At 41.3% G+C, this 21,446-nt stretch overlaps 1 protein-coding gene across 1 annotated transcript in view; it reads left to right on the top strand.

Moving 5' to 3' along the window:
- Positions 1–21,446, top strand: part of gas7b (growth arrest-specific 7b) — a 62,797-nt gene that overhangs the window by 33,594 nt on the left and 7,757 nt on the right. The window contains exons 5-11 of the mRNA XM_079182389.1: positions 1,474–1,527; positions 4,073–4,162; positions 8,126–8,241; positions 8,447–8,521; positions 14,099–14,177; positions 16,818–16,946; positions 17,564–17,687. Coding sequence (XP_079038515.1) covers positions 1,474–1,527; positions 4,073–4,162; positions 8,126–8,241; positions 8,447–8,521; positions 14,099–14,177; positions 16,818–16,946; positions 17,564–17,687 — 667 coding nt within the window. The remainder of the gene's footprint in view (positions 1–1,473; positions 1,528–4,072; positions 4,163–8,125; positions 8,242–8,446; positions 8,522–14,098; positions 14,178–16,817; positions 16,947–17,563; positions 17,688–21,446) is intronic.

The following is a 21,446-nucleotide window of genomic DNA, read 5'->3' as shown; positions in this document are numbered from 1 at the left end:
TCTAAGTACGGTTTAACTCATTCTTAAATAATTTTACCATTATGTGACTTTGATGAAACATGTGGGGCAAACTAAGCTAACTATAGTGTCACATTAACATAAGTCATTTGTACTAACTAGCTAGGTTGCTAGCCAAGCAAAGCCAGCTAGTTTAGAGCAAGCGATTCATTGATGCTAATAATGTCCTCACATAGCCTACAAAGACTATTTGACCAGTGTCATAATATATGAATAAAGCTCATCTTGGTTTGTTGTCTTCAGATGAATACGTACGGTACATGGATATACTGATGTAGCTACTGTTTATCAGACCACAAATGAGACAAGAATTAGTGTTAGCAAGCTAGCACACCCACCGCTTGTGGACTACTTCTCCAGAGCTCCCGTCTGCTCTCCTCCTGGCACAGAGGTCTGCCAGAGGTGGGGAGTGAATGGCTGTGCATTGGGGAAATAGAGAAGAAGTGAAAGTGGGTGTTTTTGTATCCCACAAGCCAATGAAAGCAGCCGCGGCTACAGTCAGACTCTACTGGCTGCTCCTGGAAACAAAGTTGATGAGATCTTTGAGAGTGAATTTAAACAGTCAAATCTTTACAGCGGGCCATAAAACTAAAACAACAGGCTATAAGACAGGGGAACTGATGATTCCATTTCCTATTACATGTAGTCAATGAATCTATTGTAAATGTGAAAATATTGATTAGGTCAGCTCTAGCATAGCATTTTTATAGAGTCATTAAAAAGTGTCTGTGTTTGATACCAAAGATGTATGATGTAGTCTTTCCACATTTCAGATCGCGCTCATCATTAATGGAGAGGCTGATGGCAGTTAGAGCAATTAATCCATCCTACACTATCTATTCCATTGATCATAATTAACCAGGCAGTCAGGGTGCAGTTCTCCACCCACCACTTGTTCCCTCTGTGTCCTCACTTCTCTCCTTACACTCATGCACACACACCCAGTCATTCAAAAAATGTAAGTAAGCGTTCATTACTGTGGATTCTTTTCTCTATCTTTAATGTTTTGTAGGAGAAGAGGTCTAGAATCCCCTATACTTACTTCATATTATTTGTTCTCTCATCATTTCTGTCCATTCCATACATTATCACTCTGGTGGTTAACTTAGGATGCTGGAAATTACTCTATTCTAAGCTTAAAATCACACACACACACACACACACACACACACATATACACACAGACACACATACATCCACACTCCCACACAAAGAGAGAGAAAGCCAACCATGCTTTTTTGCTCTGCAGAACTATCCTCCCTACTCTGCACAGCAACGCACACAAGCACACAAACATACACACCACCAGCAGCAGCAGCAGCAGAGAGACGCTAACAGCACTCGCCAGGAAAACAACTGTGTTAGTGTGCGTGCCAGTGAGTGTGTGTATGTTGAGGAGTCATGTCTGACACGGAGGATGGAGGTTTTGACGGAGCGTCCTTCCTCTCTCCACAGAGCCCAGGATCAATGTCTCCCACCAGGAAACAGAACAAGGAGACCACGGTCACGGTGAGTGGGGCAACTAACGGGAACTCTTAACTTACCATGAACTCACCCTGGCGCTATACAGTAACCCTGAGGGACCACATTTGATACCAGCAGAGGAGAGCTGGAGTATGTTTGCCCCCTAGTTTGATTTCCAGGAGTGTAGATTACCCAGGTGGGATTTAATTTTTCCAGATACATGTTTGCTGCATCAGTTGTGGGTATAAAATACATTAATACACATATTTAACACATTGGGACTATATACAAACTATATCAGACCATAGGACAGCAGCAAAAGAGTTACATTTCCTCTTCAGTGTTGCTCTCTCTATATTTCTACCCAGTGTTTGATGCTTGTTTACAGATACACAGTGACATCATCCCATTCAGCATCAGATGGTTTCTGCTCTGTTGTCAGGTCATCGCATCCTGTTGGGCCTTACGATCGGTACTGTAGAGGTGCTGCTGCTCTGACATTATAGATTTTTCTGACTTTTATTTTCTCAAGATCTATTTTCTTACTGTACATTTAAAACCACAAGCTTGAAATAAGGGGGGGGGGGGGCATGTTGCATGTCTTGGCTTCCATAGCAACCAGGGTGATGCTATTGATAAGCAGATGGATAGAAGAAGAGACACAGCGCGAAAGAGAAGTGATACTGTGTGCCACAGGTGAAGACTTGAAGAGGTCATGTGACCCTTGACTACTGCATATATGCAGATTATAATGATAAGAGTGGCAGATTTACTCGATCTCAGACAGAAGTAGACAAAAGCAGCTTCTTGTTTTTAGTCTGTCGATTTTGCTGGCTGAAAAGAGAACTGTCCCTGCTAGCTTTTATCAGCTTAAGCTAATGTTAACTCTGACCCCCTTTACACCAGGCATTCAAATGCACCTCTCATCCAGATTGTATCCAGATGTGATTTAAGTCGATTACATTTACACCTGGAGATCTGATCGCTCTGTCCAGCTCAAATCTTTTTTAATGACCACACCCACCCGACATACTGTACTTGCTATAAGGCTAAAAGACTGAGGCTACAGTTACAGTACATGTCCCAAGCTAAAAGTCATGCAGAAGCATTCTTACAGTGCAGGTTAGCTAGTTAGCAGCACTTGGGCAACCAAAGCTTGGCAGGCCTGCTGCCTTGTGATGAGTGTTAAGCTAAGATTGGACGTCCAATACTCTGAGGAAGGGTTTGGTGGATGGTTAGTTGATCGAGATCAGGAAAGAATGTGCCAGATGCAGTGTGTGCATGAATGCTTTCATTGTAGCCTTCTCCTCATCTTCACCAAAGGAAGCGGGGGTCAGTTTAAAGCCCCTCTAGCTGTGATTCAATGGAAAGCCATGCCCTCCAACAAATTAAAAGCTTCATAAAGCATGATAAGGTTGAATTAGAGGCCTTTTTCTTCTTGTATTTCAATCTGAATATTGTCTCTGGGATAGTCATCAACAGAACCATATTTGTCGATCTGCTCTGAAATAGAGTCTTTGGCATGAGGCTCTCTGGTGCCACTGACATTTTTTTAATAGAAACAGAGCATCCTCGCTGCAGGCTCTCTCCTCCTGAGGTTAATTGGAATGAATGTGAGAGAAGAGAAAGCTTCTTTTGTTTGCTGGAGTCTTTGCTAAACCTGGTCTCTGTCTGTATCTTATTTATTGTGAAGACATGTCTTTTGATTTATTTTCTTTATGAGATGTGAGGTTTCTTTCCTTTTGTTTCTTTCTCTCCTTTCTTCTTTCCTTGTCATGACAAATTGAATTTGCCGCTGAAGAATCTGCACAGCAACATTTTGTATTTTATGGGAAACCAGAGTTTTTGCTCTGCTAAGCCTGGGAGTGATGACTTGTCAAACCTGAGCCTTGTGTGTGTTTGTATCAGCTTTGATTTCAGAGTATTTGATTATCTTGTGTGAATGCATTTCATTAAGCGGTGATTGTCTTCTGGCTCCCCTACAACCCTAGAGGTTTAAGTGAAAGGAACAGTATAAAAGCAGTGCACCGAGCACACGGGGGAATGCCATGCATGACGTTCAGTCCTATTGAGTGTAACCCCAAAGCAGAACCCAGCAGCTCACAGCAGGGAGACCTGCAGCCAGCAGATTCAACTTCACTGCTGCCGGCAGAGCGAGCACACAATTAACTGCACCAAGATAATTAAAGGCAATCTTTGGGAATCATTGTGCTGATTGCTGTGGGCCAGAGCAGAAGTTTAGAGTGTTGTGGTAGAGAGCTGATTGATGAATCCCAGAAAAGCTAAGAACCACAAAGACTCTGCATTGACAAGTGTCCCCAAGGACGGGCGGATAGAAATGTGAATCAACAATACTGGGTCCATTGGAAATGTCTTCTTCCTCTGAGATGAGAGTGTTGCCAGAGCAACCAAGTGCAGACTACCTTGAATACCATAGTATAAGTCTGTGAACACATGGAGCACTAACAGTGCTGCTGTACAGTACAGCGGCATCGAAGCAAAGTTCTCATGATACTATAATCTCTCTCTCTCTCTCTCTCTCTCTCTCTCTCTCTCTCTCTCTCTCTCGCTCTTGCTCTCTCGCTCTCAGGTTAACAGTGTGACGTTCCCGTCTCTTGCATGCCTGCCGGAGCAACAGCTGCTGAAACCAAACGAATGGAGCTACTGTGACTTCTTCTGGGTAAATTCACCGTAGCATTTAAGAGGCTAATGCTGTAGTATTTCTGAGGGGTTAGCTCAAGACCAGAATTCTAACCCAATTCGAGGCCATACACATGCTGCTGGAATCAGTGAAACTTTATATCATGATGTTCATTTAGAGTTCATGTAAAACATGCTATATATGATTTGGGACTTTTCAGACTTTCAGAAATAATAATTGTTACTGTGCAAAGACGGACTTATGGTTTCATACACTACAACTAACTCCCAGGCTGTATCTCTATCTACTACATAGTGCACTGTATTTACTGTCAGTCATTACATAAATACATTATATAGTTTTTTCAAAACTTCCTATAGGGGAGCCAGAAACAATCATTTCCATGTCAGTGCAACTTTCTAACAGTCTCACAATGCAGTTACTGTATATCGATGCAAAAATGACAGTAGCCTGCTCATTGTTGAGTAAACAAATGTATTATATATATGTGTGTATTATATATGGTGCTACTGACTCCATGGCAACACGACAGTGTACTTCCTGTTTACATCCCCCAACGCATGACAGGAACCATAGATGTGTACAAAATAACAGAATGCAAGGTTATACATTTTGTATTCTGAATATCTGTTCTACAAATGAATGAATTCTAAACCTAATGCTTAAATAGTTTACTTTCACAAGGGCTACAGACTCAGAACATAGTCATCACTAATGTAAATACAAAGTGACCAAATCCATCCAGTATTTTATATTGTTGACAGTAAGGTGTAGAATACCTCGTGAAAATATTTTTACATCCTTTGAACACCAACATTAGATCCTCTCCATTCAGATACATGAACAGGTAATATTATGATATTATTATAGTTATTCACCAAGAAAGACTTTGTAGACTCTCTCTCACACACACACACACACACATGTATATTTCAGAGTAGCTTAATCTTTCTCTAATTTAACAATATATGGCATGCCTAAAAAAACAATATAGTGCATGTCAAGTGGCAATGCCAAAAGCTTGTAAGTAAGGAAGTAAGAACTGAGCAAAACAGCATTGGGTTTAAAAAGTGAAACATTACAGTATTTCAGCAGGTTCTGGATGTTAAAATGTCACAATTTAGTTTTAGGAACAAGAACTCCTCAAACTAGGAAGATGAAAAACAGGAAAGTGGATGAAAGAAAAGATCTAGATGATGACACTTTTTAAGAGAATTTGTGAATTAGAATAACTATTAACCAGAGAAAAAAAGCAATCCTTTTAAAAGCTGACACTGCTGCCCCAGTCTATATGAATGAAAACAATCCTTTTCATTTTTAAACGTGACTCCATATTGATCTCAGACTGCCTGTGCTGCACGCTGAGATTCAGCATGGCTCTAATAAGATCCAGTAGGGTAATACATTACATGTAACGGTCTGGAGAGCAGAGAGCCAGTTGGCCTCTGCTGCTCTGTTTAGACATCTTCCACCCCTGCAGTGTAATCTCTATCAGGTGTGGTGGAGTCATCCACACAGAGGTGACAACACAGTGGAAAGAGAGAGTGAGTCGGGAGAGTGGACACCAGAGCCAGGGAGTGGCAGCTCGGTCACTCTCAAACCTGCTGCTTCTGGCCTCTGTTCTCAGGACTTTGACTTACAGTTTGTTAGCATGCTCTTAAGTAACCACTGTACTGTTGCCTTTCTACATTAATCTGGGTTTTTTTAGTTGTTTTTTTTAAATCATGTAAAGTAGAAACACATTATTGTGATTCAGTGGCGGGCTGTGCCTTTTATACCTGGGCATTCAGTGCTGTCCTGCAGCTGAAACACCACCTAATAACCTCATGATGGTGCCACAGCTACGGTTATTTGTTTCTAGGGGTTTAACAATACACGTATTCGTATTAAACCGTTCGGTACGAGGCTTACAAACCGAACAAAAAAAACCAAAACCAAAATAGCTGATGCCCCGCACTTCTGGGAGGCTACGCTAAACTATCTTAACAAACAATAACTCCGCGCATGACGATATGCTTTGTAATTAACGGACAATGCATACAGTCCAAATCTATATAATTAACACAATGACAACAACAAACTCATAAGAACCAGTCACATATATTCATACGACAACAAAGCAACAAATCAATCCAGCAACACTGCAGCAGATATTAGATGTAAAAAAACAAACCAGTTGACTTACCAAATGCTGTTCACTTAAAGACAAACTCCATCCTCCTTTCTTTGTTGACAAAGAGTTTAATCCCACGGTTAAATCCCAACTCACAAATCTGTTTCTCCTCCTTCAGCCATTGAGTGTTAAAAGAACAAAACTATGTAAAAAAAGAAAATAATCTACACCAAGCAAAATGCTAAAAATTACATAATTTCTTCCATATCTCTCAATTTGAACTCTTACTGCTCCAACTAAGCCTCTAATAGCTACTTTAACTTTTGTTTTCCAATAGTCACGTGCTCGCCCACTGACCAATCTCAGCACATGCTGCACCTCAATGCAGAGCTGCACCTGGAAAATGAGCTGCACGTAATGCTGACGTACTTGTAGGCCAGCTAGAAGGCTCTGACACGTCAAAGAATACGCCCAACATGTCAAACTAAAGATGTGATTGTTTGAACACTATGACAATCAACAATATCGTCCCCATTCACTTAAACTGCAAAGGGATGCACTTGTGAGTCTGCAGGTTTCGGGCCTCTCTTCTACCTAGAGACACAGAGGTGAAATCTGATTGGATAAAAGCTCGACTTAAAACAAGCTGCACTGGAAGCAGAGCAACTGAGGAAGACAGCTGTGCAATGAGAAAATAAGATAATGGGAAAAAAAGAATTATAATGCATGTAGTGTATTTATGAAAAATTATAAAATAGCTATAACTTTGTGATTCTGTTTAGGCCAGCAGAGAAGGCTTTGCTGGCCCTGACGGCCCACCACTGGTGAATAGTCACGTGACATTCGTTTTAGTCTGTAGGGAGATCATTTTGAAAACGATGCTGAAACGCCGTGTGGACAGAAATCGTTTTCGTGTTAAAACGGAGTAGTGTGGATGTAGCCTCAGGGAGCCGCAGGTTGCCAACCCCTGAACTAATCATTAGTTGTGTAATGGGAAAAATATTTTTATAAATTATAATACATGTAGTGTATTTAAGAAAACATTTAAAATGATAAAATAGCTCTAACTTTGTGATATTGTTTAGGCCAACAGAGAAGGCTTTGAAGGCCCTGACGGCCCACCACTGGTGGGATTAGTAAAATGTGGTTAGCATAGCTAAGAGAATGTCAGGAAAAACCTGATGTCCTGATCATGTGTGTGCAGAACTGGGTTTGTACAGTAATGGGGTTTAACCAACAGTGCATATGCATGAACGATTTCAGACAGAAAAAGTGCTTACTAGTAGTCTTTTCATTCAGAATTAAACTGACTAAAACTGGTACTGACACACGGGTGTTTCTAGGATTCTAGGTGAGTTATTTTACACATTTTCTTTTTCTATTTCTGTCTACTTGGGGCCAGCGGAACAAACTGAAAACACAACAATGACTTATTATCATCTAATTAGCAAACATGTATTTGCAAAGGATTTCCACACACTGAACATTTGTAATCATTTGTGTCGCATGTCTGTCCACATAAGAAATATAACAACAATATTAATATTAATTTTAGCAATTTAGGTTTCCTACGGGGCTTAGTGCTGGACAGATAGTGTTCAGTGGGAGTATCAGAGAGGCCTGCTGCTGAATATAAATGTGATATATGATATGATATATACTTCTAAAGGTTTTCAGCAACATAAATACCTTATTGAGTTAATACTACATCAAATCCATCATATCAGAGATGGACTTGCCTTGTGTGTTAATGCAGCCTCTCTCCCAGCATGCAGCTTATTTGATCAAAGTGTGTTGTGTTCATGTTTGTTGTTAAGTGTTGGTTTGTTCAATGCATTTGTCGTTTGCTTGCTGTGTTTGTCTCGTAGACTGATAAGAAGGATCCCCAGGGCAACAGCTGCATCACAGGATTTGAGGTTTTGCTGCAGAAACAGCTGAAGGGGAAACAAATGCAGAAAGAGATGGCAGAGTTCATACGAGAAAGGTATCAGCCATCTCCCCTTGTCTGTTTTCACACTTCCTCCTCAGATTGCCTTGACAACCATACAGCTGTCATTACAACAAACTATTTCCCCTTTTCCTTGCTCATTCATGTGCATTACTGTTTTGCACAACACAGGAAGCACACTTGGGAACAGTCAGATTGCGTAAAGGCAGTGTGGTAATGAAACTCTCTACTTCCCTCTCAGGATAAAGATAGAAGAGGAGTACGCCAAGAACCTCTCCAAGCTCTCCCAGATCCCTCTAGCGAGCCAGGAAGACGGGTGAGTGAAGGAGAGAGACAAAGCACATCTCATCATAGAGTAGCTGGTCACACACATGGCCGGTTAGGACAATTTGAATCAACATTAAAAAATACAAAAACATGTTAAATCTTAAAAAATAAGTGTTTCCATGATGCAGTAGCTCTAGAGATGAGGAGGCTGTAAATTATGTGTTTTTGGGCTTCTACCTCCTCAGCATATTTTGTAATAATATGAATGCGATACTTTATTGCACCATAGAGGGCTATTTCTTTCCAAGAGGGTTAAAGGTCAAAGTCAGCTGCAGAACAACAGCTATAAATCTGTGGAGATTTAGGATCAGATGATTGACAATCTGGGAAACAAATGGCTGTAAAGAAACAAAGCAAAAAAGTCAAAAATTCTCTGGTTCCAGCTTCTCAAATGTGATAATTGCTTCTGTGTTTGAAATCATTGCAAATTGAATATGTTTTTATTTTTAGAGCTGAGTCTTTCCAATAAAGTGACCTTGCAGCTTTTGCTGACGATGGCCACTGTGCAAGTGACAATTACGTTTTCTTATGAAGCCCACTGCTTTTTTTACGCCCTGCGTAGCATGCAAGCGCTAGGATTGGCCAAAGTCCATGCTCATGTAAGGCAATGGAAGACTGTTGATTTTGACAGCTGTGCTACACAGTGTGACACAGTGCTTAAAGTGGAAAAAAAGAACTCTCCTTTCTCACTATTAATACGAGTAGATTTTGCTAATGTTCATCACATAAATGTATTTTAAAGAGAAGAATACGAGTATTTAGAAAAGGCTGTAGCAGGTCTTGGGGTCAGATGTGCATTCAGAACTAGGTGAATAGCTTCCTATTCCGCTGGTTGCTGCTTTAAAAAACAGCCAGACTCTGGTTGTTCATCTAGACCAAGGGTCGGCAACCCGCGGCTCCGGAGCCGCATGCGGCTCTTCAGCCCCTCTGTTGCGGCTCCCTGAGGCTACATCCACACTAATACGTTTTAACAAACAAAAACAATCTCCGTCCACACAGCGTTTCAGCATCGTTTTCGAAATGATCTCCGTCCAGACTAAAACGCCTGAAAACTAATATCGCGTGACTATTCACGTACACTGGGCATGCTCATGTTTGTGAGTTTCTGGGTAACGGTCACGTGATATGGGCGTGACGAATCAGGGAAGGACACGTCGTGACTGCTAAGAACCAATCAAGTACCGAACTTGGGCGTCTACGCCATCGTTTCTAAACTTATGCGTTTACGAGCGTCCACACAAAGAGGTAACCCCGGAGTTTTCAAACTCCTCCGTTTTCGGTTCTTGAAAACTCCGGCGCAGTGTGGACGCTCAGTGTAAGCGTAGCAAAACAACAACGTAGTAGTGTGGACATGGTCTCAGGCTTTCACAAAAAATAACATGGAAATAAATAAGTTTTATTTTATTTTTTGCACTGTAGACAATCTTTCAAAGGGAACACCTCTTATCTTGGAGTCTGAGGTGATACTGTGTCACTGAAAATAAAAAATGTTTTAATATTTTGTCAACTAAAATGTGCGTCACATCCTATTACGTCGCTGTCAGGCGCCTTTCCCTGCAGGTGGCTGATCATGATTTGCAGACTCCCGCCCTCAGTAAACTATCAATGGATAAATCAAGTCATTTGCTTTCACTGCCAATGATGCTGTTTTACCTTGTATGCTTGAAATGTGGCGAGAAATTAGGAAACAACAACAAATATATTGTTGAAAGTCACTTCCAGAACAAGCACACACATTTGCTGAAAAGTATCACGCTGGAGATGAACGACAAAGAGCGATTCCTCAACTGCTGCAGCAAACTCTCCTCTTCATAAGAGTTTGATATTGTTATAACAGGTAAAATAGCAATAAAATGTCAAGAATTGTATAATTTCATGAATACAACAAACTATAGTTTTTGTATATATAATATAACTATATATACAACTTTATAAGCTGTGACATCAAATAGCTTTTGCGGCTCCAGACAAATTTTATTTGGTGGAAAATAGGGCAAAATGTCTCTTTGGATAGTAAAGGTTGCCGACCCCTGGACTAGACCAAAGGTAACATCGTAGCTGGCTGCTGTGGGCTCGAGGTGACTGTAGCATGTGCTTTTTTTGATGCTACATCGATAAGCTCTTGCTGCAAAGAGTAGTGCTGGATTACGTTACACATAGAAACATTTGCTTTATTAGGTTGCTCCTGGTTTGTATTTAGTGCTGGTTGGTTAGAATTTGAAACTTTATTGTGTCGCTGTCTGACTCTGTACCAGCTTTGTACCTGTTCTCTTTGTGTTGCTCTGTTGGAGACAGGCAAATAGTATAATGTTACTAACATTATGTACTGTAGGCCTTTAGCCATAGACAAAGCAAGAGTGGAAACAGAAAAGCTAGCTTGCGTCATGTAGCCCAGTGCCGCTGGGTAATGTATTCTATTTAGGGCTTTCGTGAATCGTACACCTGATTTAGAAAAGGCTGCAAATTTGCTAACATTAGCATTAACTACTGGTCATACACAGCCAAGTCAGGCTGAAGCAATTTGCTGAACTAAACACGTGTGTGCAATGCTCATGAATACATCTTTTCATTTAAAAGAGTGAGAAGTTGTTATTTCCTCTTTTAGAAGTTGCATAATCTAACTTTAAAGTCTGGTCTAGGTGGAAATAAACACCAATGTCAAATGAGTCGGTCAATTAGCCGGTCAGGCAGACAGCTCCTAGGCGAGCTAGGCAGTCAACTAGGCGGTCAGGCGAGACATCCTGGTGTGAGTGTGGGGCTGGAGGCCCTGTCAGTGATGCTGTGAAACAGTATGGCCTTCCTGTAAATCACTAGATGCTTTCATCTCTGTCCTGCAGCATACTTCAGCTATTAAGAAAGAGCAGAGGAGCGGAGAGGGGGAGAAGGGAGGTACAGAATAAAGGAGGAGAGGAAGAGTGAAGATGAGGAGGCAGACATTTAGTTGTATGTGTTGGGGGTTGCGGGGGAAAGGGAATGAAGGGAAACCCTGCAGGGAAAAAGAGCTTGCTACCTCTCCTCTTGTCTCCAGTCTGACAGCAGAGTGTTATCATGCTGAGGGCAAGGCTTTGTCTGATTCTCCGAGGGAACTCAGGAACATGGAAAGTAAGCTGACAGGAAGCTGAGCGGGGCACGGACGGCTAAAGACACCCACAAAGAGAAGAAGCTGTGATTTGTACGGATGCCGTTATTAAACTCATCTTTATTAAGAGATTCCTTCAGGACACAGTGAGAGTGCGTAGCAACAGGACAAAATGTCACTGCAGCATCACAACATCAGACTAGAAGCAGTTTCAAGAGGAAAAGTCATAAAGTTACTGCCAGTAATGTGCTTACATGTGTTTCAGAATAAATAGAATGCATGCAGTTTAGGGTGAGTTGGACTACCTTACTAAACAGACCATATGGTGGCTAATTTTAGCTAGCACTACTTTTACTGGATCTACTGTGGTGGTACATTCTGCATTCAGCAAAAGTTATATAGGCTCACTTTAACTTCAGTTAAAAGATTAGTTTGTTCACATTTATACAAAACCAAGAAAGTGGGCGAACGTGCCAATGAGACAGCGTGCAGACCAGCTTTAGCTAGGCTTACCCTCCCCAGCACTGTTTACGTGCATGTGAAATACCCCCTGTTCATTTTAGCATGGGAATAGAGGACTAGAGTGGGATGGAATTGTCCCATATAGAATCCAGATTATGCCATCCGGCTCAGTCTGCCCACACCCAGAAAAGTGCAACACAATACTTTCATTATTCTCTCCCTCAGGCCAGCTCTGTTGTCAGACGGGACAATCGTTGTTTTGTTGGTCAGTTCCTACCGTCGGACCGGCCGCGGCCCAGAACCAGCCGTCCTGAAGTTACCATTTGTTTGGTACCACTGCATCAGTTCTGTTGAATCCAGGGAGAACATGGCAGGAGATTAATTTCCCCTGCGTTGTATTTTCAAAACAGTATTTTGTTGGTAAGTGACTGTGTGTCACTAGGGACTGTGAGACAGTGGGGACATGACAGATGGAATTTACTGTGTGAATAGCATTTAACGTGGTGCAACTTTTGCAGCTTGGAATCATGAGGAATGAACAAAAGGTTTTCTACGTAGAGAACATACTGTACTGTACCTGTATAAAGTGGCCCGAGTAAACCACATTATAGATGCCATGAAATAACATCTTCACAAGCTTAAAATGTGATGTGTTAATGAGTGAATGTTAATGTGAACTTAAGAAACACTGACTTTGAAAATGTTGACTAAGGAAGGAAAATACATCCAACATGTGTGTTAGACCTGAAGGAGACACACATTCTGTTTTGCTGGGTAACAGAAAAGTCCATTTTAGGTTTCTGTAGGTGGCACTCTATCCTTTGTTCTAGCTATTCTTACAACTCTCTTCATTCCAACCAAACCACTATGTCTCCTGGGTAAAACATAAATCATATGCAAGTCTCTCGTCTGGCTGTCCTTATTATGCTGTGTAAGCAATGTATGTCATGCATTTGCATATCACTTTTCTGAAACTGTGGAGACATTTGGACCTGAATGTATGAACATGCAAATCAAAAAATCAATGTGTGAATGTGTTCACAATATTTGTAGAAAAAAAGAATTTGCAGATCTGTCAAAAAAACTGAATATGACAAAAATGACACCGGGCACAAATGTGGTCTCTTTATCTGAGTGGAGAAACTGTAATTGAACATTCTCTGAACACTGTGTGTGACATTGAAGTTACAAGCACCAATTGTGAACCTGCCAGTCCCTGAGGACAATGTTTAATATCTGTGGACACTTTTAGTCTAACTGTATTGCAAAATGTCCTGTAATGTCATTTTTCCCACAGATTTACAAAAGGTAATCATCAACCATAAGATGTGAAAATAGTTCACAATTTGATTATAAAAACAAACGTTTAGACCCATTTCTGATGTGTGCTAGACTTTATACTGTGTCAGGAATGTTTTGGGTGAGAGGCTGAGGGAATTCCACACATGTCCTGTATTCGGAGCGATGCTTTGAAGTAACCCGCTTCCCCATAAACCCTGTCAGTCCTGGACCTAAAGCCCGGTGGCTGTGACTGTGTGCCTGCTGGATGATTGTTTTACAGGCTTCCTGCCTCAAAGCTAATTATCAATCATTCACTTTCTTCATATCCAAACAGACATGTGGCCTATTTAAAAGACAACTTATGTATAATTATTTCACAATATGCATCGGCTAACTTAATTTGAATGCTTATCAACAAAACAATACGGGCCCTCTCGGTGTTATTGCCCCCAGCTGTGTTGAAAAGCTGAGAGCCGTATCTCATGTCCCATACGTCCTAATCATCTGTTGAACTGGCTGTGGACCTCAAGCTCAGCTCTCTAGATTTACTGGTTACTTGTGTATCCGTGAACTTTTGCACTGACACTGTTGCTGAACCCCATCTGTGTGTGTGTGTGTGTGTGTGTGTGTGTGTGTGTGTGTGTGTGATACACTTTCTGCTCTCCCTGCATGTCTTTATGTAAAAGTGTGTGTGGTCCTTTCTTGTGTAAGATATTAAACAGCCTCCTTCTTATCTGGTCTCAGGACTCTGGGGGAGGCTTGGGCCCAGTTGAAGAGGAGCCTAGCAGACGAAGCTGAGGTTCACCTAAAGTTCTCCTCAAAGGTAATTTATCACACTTTTCTCCACCCAGAAACAGCCACCTGCTGGATGCCCACAGCTAAAATCATGTTCATGTGTACCAAGGTCGCCTCATCCCTCTTTCCTCGTTGCATATTATATAGAAAATGTATTTTGACATCATTCTTTTTACATAATAAGAATTCTCCCCAGTATATATTCTGATCCTCCAGTCAGGGTTTACTGATACTGAGAATCCAGCACTTGTTTTGCATTTTTGCTGAATTTAGAATCTTCAGCTCAACGTTTCACCTCCACCACTGACTTCGAGGGGAACTGCTCCTAATTTTAGGGTTGTGAAGTGTGAGTGTTATGGTTTTGTCTTGGAAGTTGAGAGAGGGACGAAGGAAGACGAAAAATGGCCAGGCCAGGATCACAGCTGGACCGATGGAGGAAATGGAGCCAGTGATGTTATCCTCCAGAGATGCACAGATGTGCGGCACGGTTCCAGGTCCTTGAATGAGAGGGAAGGATCTGAGTGGAAATGAACTTTGAATGATTGTTTCCAATGTGACTGCAGGATGGAGCTGTAGATCTCATTCATCACTGAACACCACATCACTTATTAGGATCATATAATCAGGGACGGGCTTGCTATTCACAAGTTTCTCATTTAAAAAAGAATACTATCGTGTCACATTCCCGGAGCAGTAAGATTTCATTCTGCGTGTCATTTACATTTCCTTAACTTTTTGAAATCTGGGCAAATCTGAAAGGAAGCCAAGCAATGTTGAAATATAATGTTCTGGTTCTTGTTTGGCTCCAAATATCTTACCATTCATCTTCTAAACTAGCTCATTGTTAGAGGATGATGACATAATGTTGAAAGTGACTACAGGAAATGGAACTAATTATGTTTTTGGGATAATTAAATCAGATATATAGAGAGGGGGATTAAAGTGACTTCCATTTTTGATCGATAACATCATTACTGAAATGAAAATAATTATTTTCATGACTTGCAGCTGGAAAAATGAAGTTAATTTAACTTCAACACCACTTTGTATGCCTGAAGACTTACTGTATCTGTGTGTGGATTTATGTTGTCATTCAACGCTTAGGGTTCTCTCTTCTAACAGCACACATTTGCATGCAGCACCACTGTCATTAGTTGTAATAGATGCAGCTATCATTTTCTCAGATATATCTGAACAGTAAAGAGTATATTTGTCTTGTTGCAAACAGGCTATCCTCACATGACACTGTTCAACTGAATGTGATGAGCTGAGGAGCCGAATACAGCCCTGGTCTACTTTATTTCAGCATCAGTGTGAGTCTATCAGACAAACAAGCTCATACTGACAATGTGTTTTGCCTCAGAAAATGCAAAGCTTTCAGACCTCACTCTTGTGGACACCCAGAGTGAAGCATGGATGTATTTAGAGAACTGGATATTGTGCCCATTTATTCCAATGAAAGTTGCTCACTCAGTGATTCCCTAGTTGCTCTCCTCTCCTCTTCTCTGTTTTATCGAGGGCAGGGCTTCGCACACACTGTGTGTGTGAGAGAGAGCAGAGTGACGGCATTCAAACACTTGGTAGTACGCTAACTCATTGCTCTGTCGGTAAATGCACTGACCTGAACCAAGTAAGAGAAGATATGAGTCTGCTAGCCGCTGGGCTAATTTATGCAGTATAGAATGCTATAGGGATAAGCTAATAGTTGTTCTTTAAGCTCAGATAATATACCTTCATCTTGAGTCTTCAGAAATGTTTGAAGTTAATGTTAGCCTTTTAACATGAGTACAGTTGAATTTAACGTTTAGCTTTTTGTCACTGAGGTCATATTTTATTCCTCCCTGAAGTTACAGTAACTGATATCATTTAAACATAAGTTACAGATGTTACCTTCTCATCCTGAGCAGGAAATATTTAATAAGACCATAAATATTCATAATCTTTTATTTCAGTGCATATCTAGTGCCTTTTCACGGCTCTACACATGGCGATGGCTGAGCCGACAGCTTGCAGCTAACAATGCTAGCAGCGCTACCAGTGTAAACGAAGGCAACAGTGCTGACAGCTAACGGGGTTTATTGATGGGGAACTGGCATGGGTGTATAAAGAGAACTGGATACAGCGTTTCAGGCTGCACCCTGTTCATTCCTATGAAAGTTGCTCAGTTATTAAGCAAAACAGGTTTGACTTCCGAGTATATAACTAAGATAAAATTATATTCGGGCAATCTTCCGCATCCATGGGCCCATAGATCATGCGCTGAATGTTTCCTTTACCCTTCCTCCCAGCCCTTGCTCCAGCCTCGTTCTCATTCACATGAAAGGAAGGAGGAAAATAACCCTGTATTTGGCTATCAGTGCATTTTACAACTTGTAAGACCTAATGGCATAAATAAATAATAAAGGGCTAATCAAGTGTTCATACTGGAAAGTTGATTTACCTAAAAGAAAATTGATCCGTTGAGTTACAGACGTGTCTCTCCCAATATAAGTTTATGGGAAAAAGTATTTTTGGGCCCAATGGCATCACATGACGGACCTGGTACATTTTTATTCCAAAGCCTGGTGCTCTTGCTGGGGGCTTCCGCAACAACAAACCTTCCTGAGGTCCTCTTGTATGATCTTCTGCTGGTCAGCATTGAATTATTGGTATTTTTTGTTTTGAGCAGCTCCAGAGTGAAGTGGAGAAGCCTTTTCTGGCCTTCAGGGAGAACTTTAAGAAGGACATGAAGAGGTTCGACCATCACATCGCCGACCTACGGAAGCAACTGGTTGGTCGCTATGCAGCGGTGGAGAAGGTACACACCGACACATACAGATATAAGAACAAGCACAGCAACTCTAATGTAACAATGTTCTGTCCTTGTACTCGGCAGCAGCAAGATTTCAGGAACCATCTTGCTGGTGATTAAAATTCCACATCTCCTCCATAAGCAGACGGCTGTTTCCCGTCCTTGGAATGTTTCCTGCTTTTTGTATACATACAATGAAAAGTAATTGGCTGAAGCCTGAAGGCAACTGCAAATCTGTCTCACATCATCTGTCAAAACAGTTTCTCTCTGATGAACTTGTCTGATGGACAATTGAGCATTTAAAGCAGGACAGGAAGTAAGATTCTGGCTATGGATGAATACCGAGACAGTGCATAGCAGAGGGCATTATCACTGTGATGAATAGAAGCAGACTGTAACATTATACTAGCTACAAACTTTATCACTTTAATTAGAAAATGTTTGTTTATGTTTGAAGGGGGAAAAGTTTTTTGCCTGAAACTAAGCTAAAAATGTAAAAGCAGGCAATTTACTGAAAGTAGGACAATAGAAGGGCGTCCTGCTTTAGGATAAAAGAGTTCATCCGTGCAACTGTGAGATCTGAGCGTGTCTGTGACTCCGGTCCCTTACTCTACCTCCGGCAGGCCCGTAAAGCACTGGCTGACAGACAGAAAGAGCTGGAGTTGAAGACGCAGCAGCTGGAGATCAAACTCGGCAACAAAATTGAAGAAGACATCAAGAAGGCCCGCAGGAAATCCACACAAGCAGGTCAGAGCCAGGGGTCAAAGGTCACACTGCAGGTCACTGTGGGGTCAAAGTCTCACTCAGGTGTTTGTTGTTTAAGGAAGCAGAGAGCACTGCCCAGCAATGTTTGTGAATGTAAAACATATGGAGTGACCATATGTTGACTGCTAAAACAGATCATACACTGTTAATACAGGTAATTATGATAAGTGCTTCCAATTTCTATTTTTAAAATTGTCATTTATAAAATGCAAAGCTTTTAAGTGTCACTAAAACTCTTCTGTACAGTGAAACAGTACAGGTAAGCATCCCTGAGCATACTTTGTACTCACTAGATTGATGGCAAACCGTTTTGACAGGGCTGACTGCTGAGTGAACGGAGAGCTGGAGATTCCAAAATGGAGGAAGCAATCAAAGCACCAGCCACTTTTACTGAAAGTCACTACAAGAGCTGGTGATGAAATAGTCCCAATTTAAGACTGATGGCTCTATATGAGCTACATAAGCAAATAAGACCGTCAGCGCAAAGGCTATTACTATATAGCTCAGATACTGTAGTTCACTGCTAGTGGCCCCGAAAGGCTTCAGTGTTTATTACACCCCACCATAAAAAAACAACATGATGTAGCTGAATGTCAAGTTTGTGCAGAGGGCCATTACACCCAATGGTGTTCGGTAAATATCTTTCCAATCTGCTTGGTAGAATTTGTGCTGAAATAAAGATTGAGTTTCATCAATAATACTAGGAGTCATCCTCGGAGGAACTATGTATCCACAGCAAGTGTAAAAGCTCTGAGATACCTCATCATGGAGCAAAGTGTTAGAAAAGGTGGAATTATGACCTGGTTGTTCACTGAAGTCACTGGAATCATCCTCTGGGGACCATGAATTTCACGGAAGTCTGGTCAGGCATTGTCAAAATATAATGCTCTTGACCAAAGAGTTGAGTTGTTTGGCCTTGCCTTTAAATCAGTTTGCACAAAGGTTTGTGTTAATCTCAATGACAAAATACAATGAGCAAAGAAAAGACCTTTGGAAGGCGATAGTAGTCTGTATTGTAGATATGTGGATCTGGATTTCATCAATCAACCTCTCGAATTCCTTCCCCACCAGCTGCAGGATTGTATCTTATCAGAGATCATCTGAGGATGATCAGCAGTGCTTTGTGTCAGCGCTGCCTTTAGTCCAGCTACGAGTCAGACTCCACCGACGGCAGAAGCAGAGTTTAGTAAAGGACATAAATCCATATCCTCCTCCGCGTTTCTTTAGCCCTTCATTGAAGCGGTCACTTGAGTTTGGTTGTGAACCGAGATGCTGTGTTTGTCTTTTCACATGAGTCATGAGCTTTATCAGCACTTCGAGCCAGACTGTGAGTTTTTTTAATAGAGGGTTGGAGGAGGGAAGAAGGGGGGTCAGGAACATTCTCCGCTCTACTGTCTGTGTTCACCCAGACTCTGAGAGGCGTGGCAGTGGACTAACTTGACAGTCCTTGGGGGACATACACACACGTACATGCACATTAATAATCTGCCGGCAAAAACATATCCAACCCACAAAGTAATTTCATCTACCACAGAGATATTTTGATCTGACTTATTCTGCTGATTTATTGAGTGAAATTCTGCTGTTCATATCTTTTAGACTTTTAGATTAAGAGACTGATATACATGTCAAACTTTTGAAAAAAGACATAACACAATCTTGCACTTACAATTATAAAGTTGAATTCAGGAGTAATAAAACACATCCCTGCTCAATTCAGTACACTCGTGGGTTTTCCTGCTGCACTCTCAGTGGGCGTTGAGATCAAAAACAGTTAGTTCAGAGCAGGGCTGTGTTCTTTGAGTTCCAGTGGGACATGAAATATGTTCCAGGAAGTCAAGGTTGAGTGATAGATTCTTGAGTTTGGTGGCTCATGTTAGCAAACTTTACACAGACGTTGTGTAACTGACTACTTACTGAGTCAGTTTGCCGTCACTACGCTTTGGCCCTTAGCATCATCCTGTAATTGCCACTTGTGGCCATAGTGGCCGCTGTTACTTTTTAAGACCCAGAACAGGTAAAGAGTTAGCAACACGTGCTATTTCTTTGGTATCAAAAGTCAGATGGATAGACTGAGATCTTTCAGCTCAACACAAACATCGACTTGATTAACATTGCAATGTACATATTGTAACGACTGATGTGGTAAACTGTGATTTAAGTTTTTTGTCTTAGTCTACATGAGCTTGTATAGTTATTTACTGGTTTTAGGTCAGATGTTTTTTTTCAGTGCGCATTCACTCTAACCTGATTCCAGACCTCAAAATCGATGCCCACATTAGATTGACATGATGAACTTTAAGTGCCACTAGCAACCACTACCACAACTTATGTTGACTGACCTTGATGGGACTGATTCAACAGTCACCACTGATTGGTTTAGAGCTCGATAACCCCGGCAAAAGAACATGGCTGACAGGAACAAGCTATGGCAATCCAGTCTCATCAGGCTACATTCACACACATATGTTTCTGACAGTATGCATGTCAGGGTGCGAGGGGGAAAAGAGGCGGGGTGGAAAAGTAGCATTAGCGTAGCATTAGCAGCAGCCGGGTGTGTTTGTAAAAGTGTTTAATAGGTGTGCGACCTGAGGAATGTGACTGGCTAAGAGTAACCAGATGTAGACTCTCCGCCCAAGTGTGATGTCATGACTCAACCAGGCACGACCACATGCTGTCACACACAAGTACCAAGCCTCCATCCAAACTGGCTCTCCTCTCACACACACACACACACACACACACAGAGTCATCCCTCCTCCATGCTGCTTATGCAACCGGGGAGAAAAACAGCAGCAGTTGTTGACGGTGCTCATTGCGTCTGGCTGCTAGTGATGATGACTACAGTGTGAGGGAAGCAGAGAGGAGACTGATGCCAAAACAACTAAAGCCCGGCATCTGTCTGCTCATAACAAAGACTCATTATCGCTTCGTGCTCTCGCTGCCTTGGACACAGCATGTCCTCATGGACGTCTCCTTATAGCAGGGATTTCCTTATGCTGTTAAATCAACCACCTAAGGCCATGATCACCCTTTATGGACCTCATTACTTTTGGCTTTTACTTTAAAAGAAGGGAATTTATTGATTTAGTCTTTTTAAGGGTTTGAGGGCTGATGTGATGAACTGCAGTATAAACAGCAGCTCTTTTGCATTTTCTTCCCATTTTACTTCACTTTCTATTTATAGATGCATATTCTGAGCTGACCTGAAGACCCTGTTTACTGTAGACTGTGCTGCAGCAGCGGCAAACACTACAAGTTTGTGATGTGCCAGTGCACACGGTCCTCATAAAATTAAATTTATGTTCCTTTTGACCTCTTAAATCCCACAGAGCCGCGAGTAGATCTGTCACTGTAAAATCACGCTGTACAGACAAACTGTTATTTGAGTTATTTATTTATTTATTTATTTGCACAATTCAAACAATGAAAATTCAAAACAAACAAACATAACAGAGATAAATGAATATCACAGTGCAGGAGGAGGCAGAAAGCCAACTGGGCTTATTTGAAGCCTCCACCTATATAATATTAAAATTTTACAAAATTACAAACATAAAGTATGAATAAGACATTACATTACAACGAAAGAAAGGAAGAAAGAATGAAAGATAAGATAAAAAATAATGTAATTGTGTCAAGTGTGTGCGAGCATGTGTGTGGATGTGAGAGTGAGCATTGTCCTGTGTTTGTTCAGTGATGTAGGATTATAAACCTGCCGTAACTCATAAGCAATGGCAA

This window comes from Pholis gunnellus, assembly GCF_910591455.1.
Source record: "Pholis gunnellus genome assembly, chromosome: 21".
Taxonomy (NCBI): domain Eukaryota; kingdom Metazoa; phylum Chordata; class Actinopteri; order Perciformes; family Pholidae; genus Pholis; species Pholis gunnellus.
The sequence above is the reverse complement of the archived record's forward strand: the minus strand, read 5'-3'. Positions and strand labels throughout refer to the sequence as shown.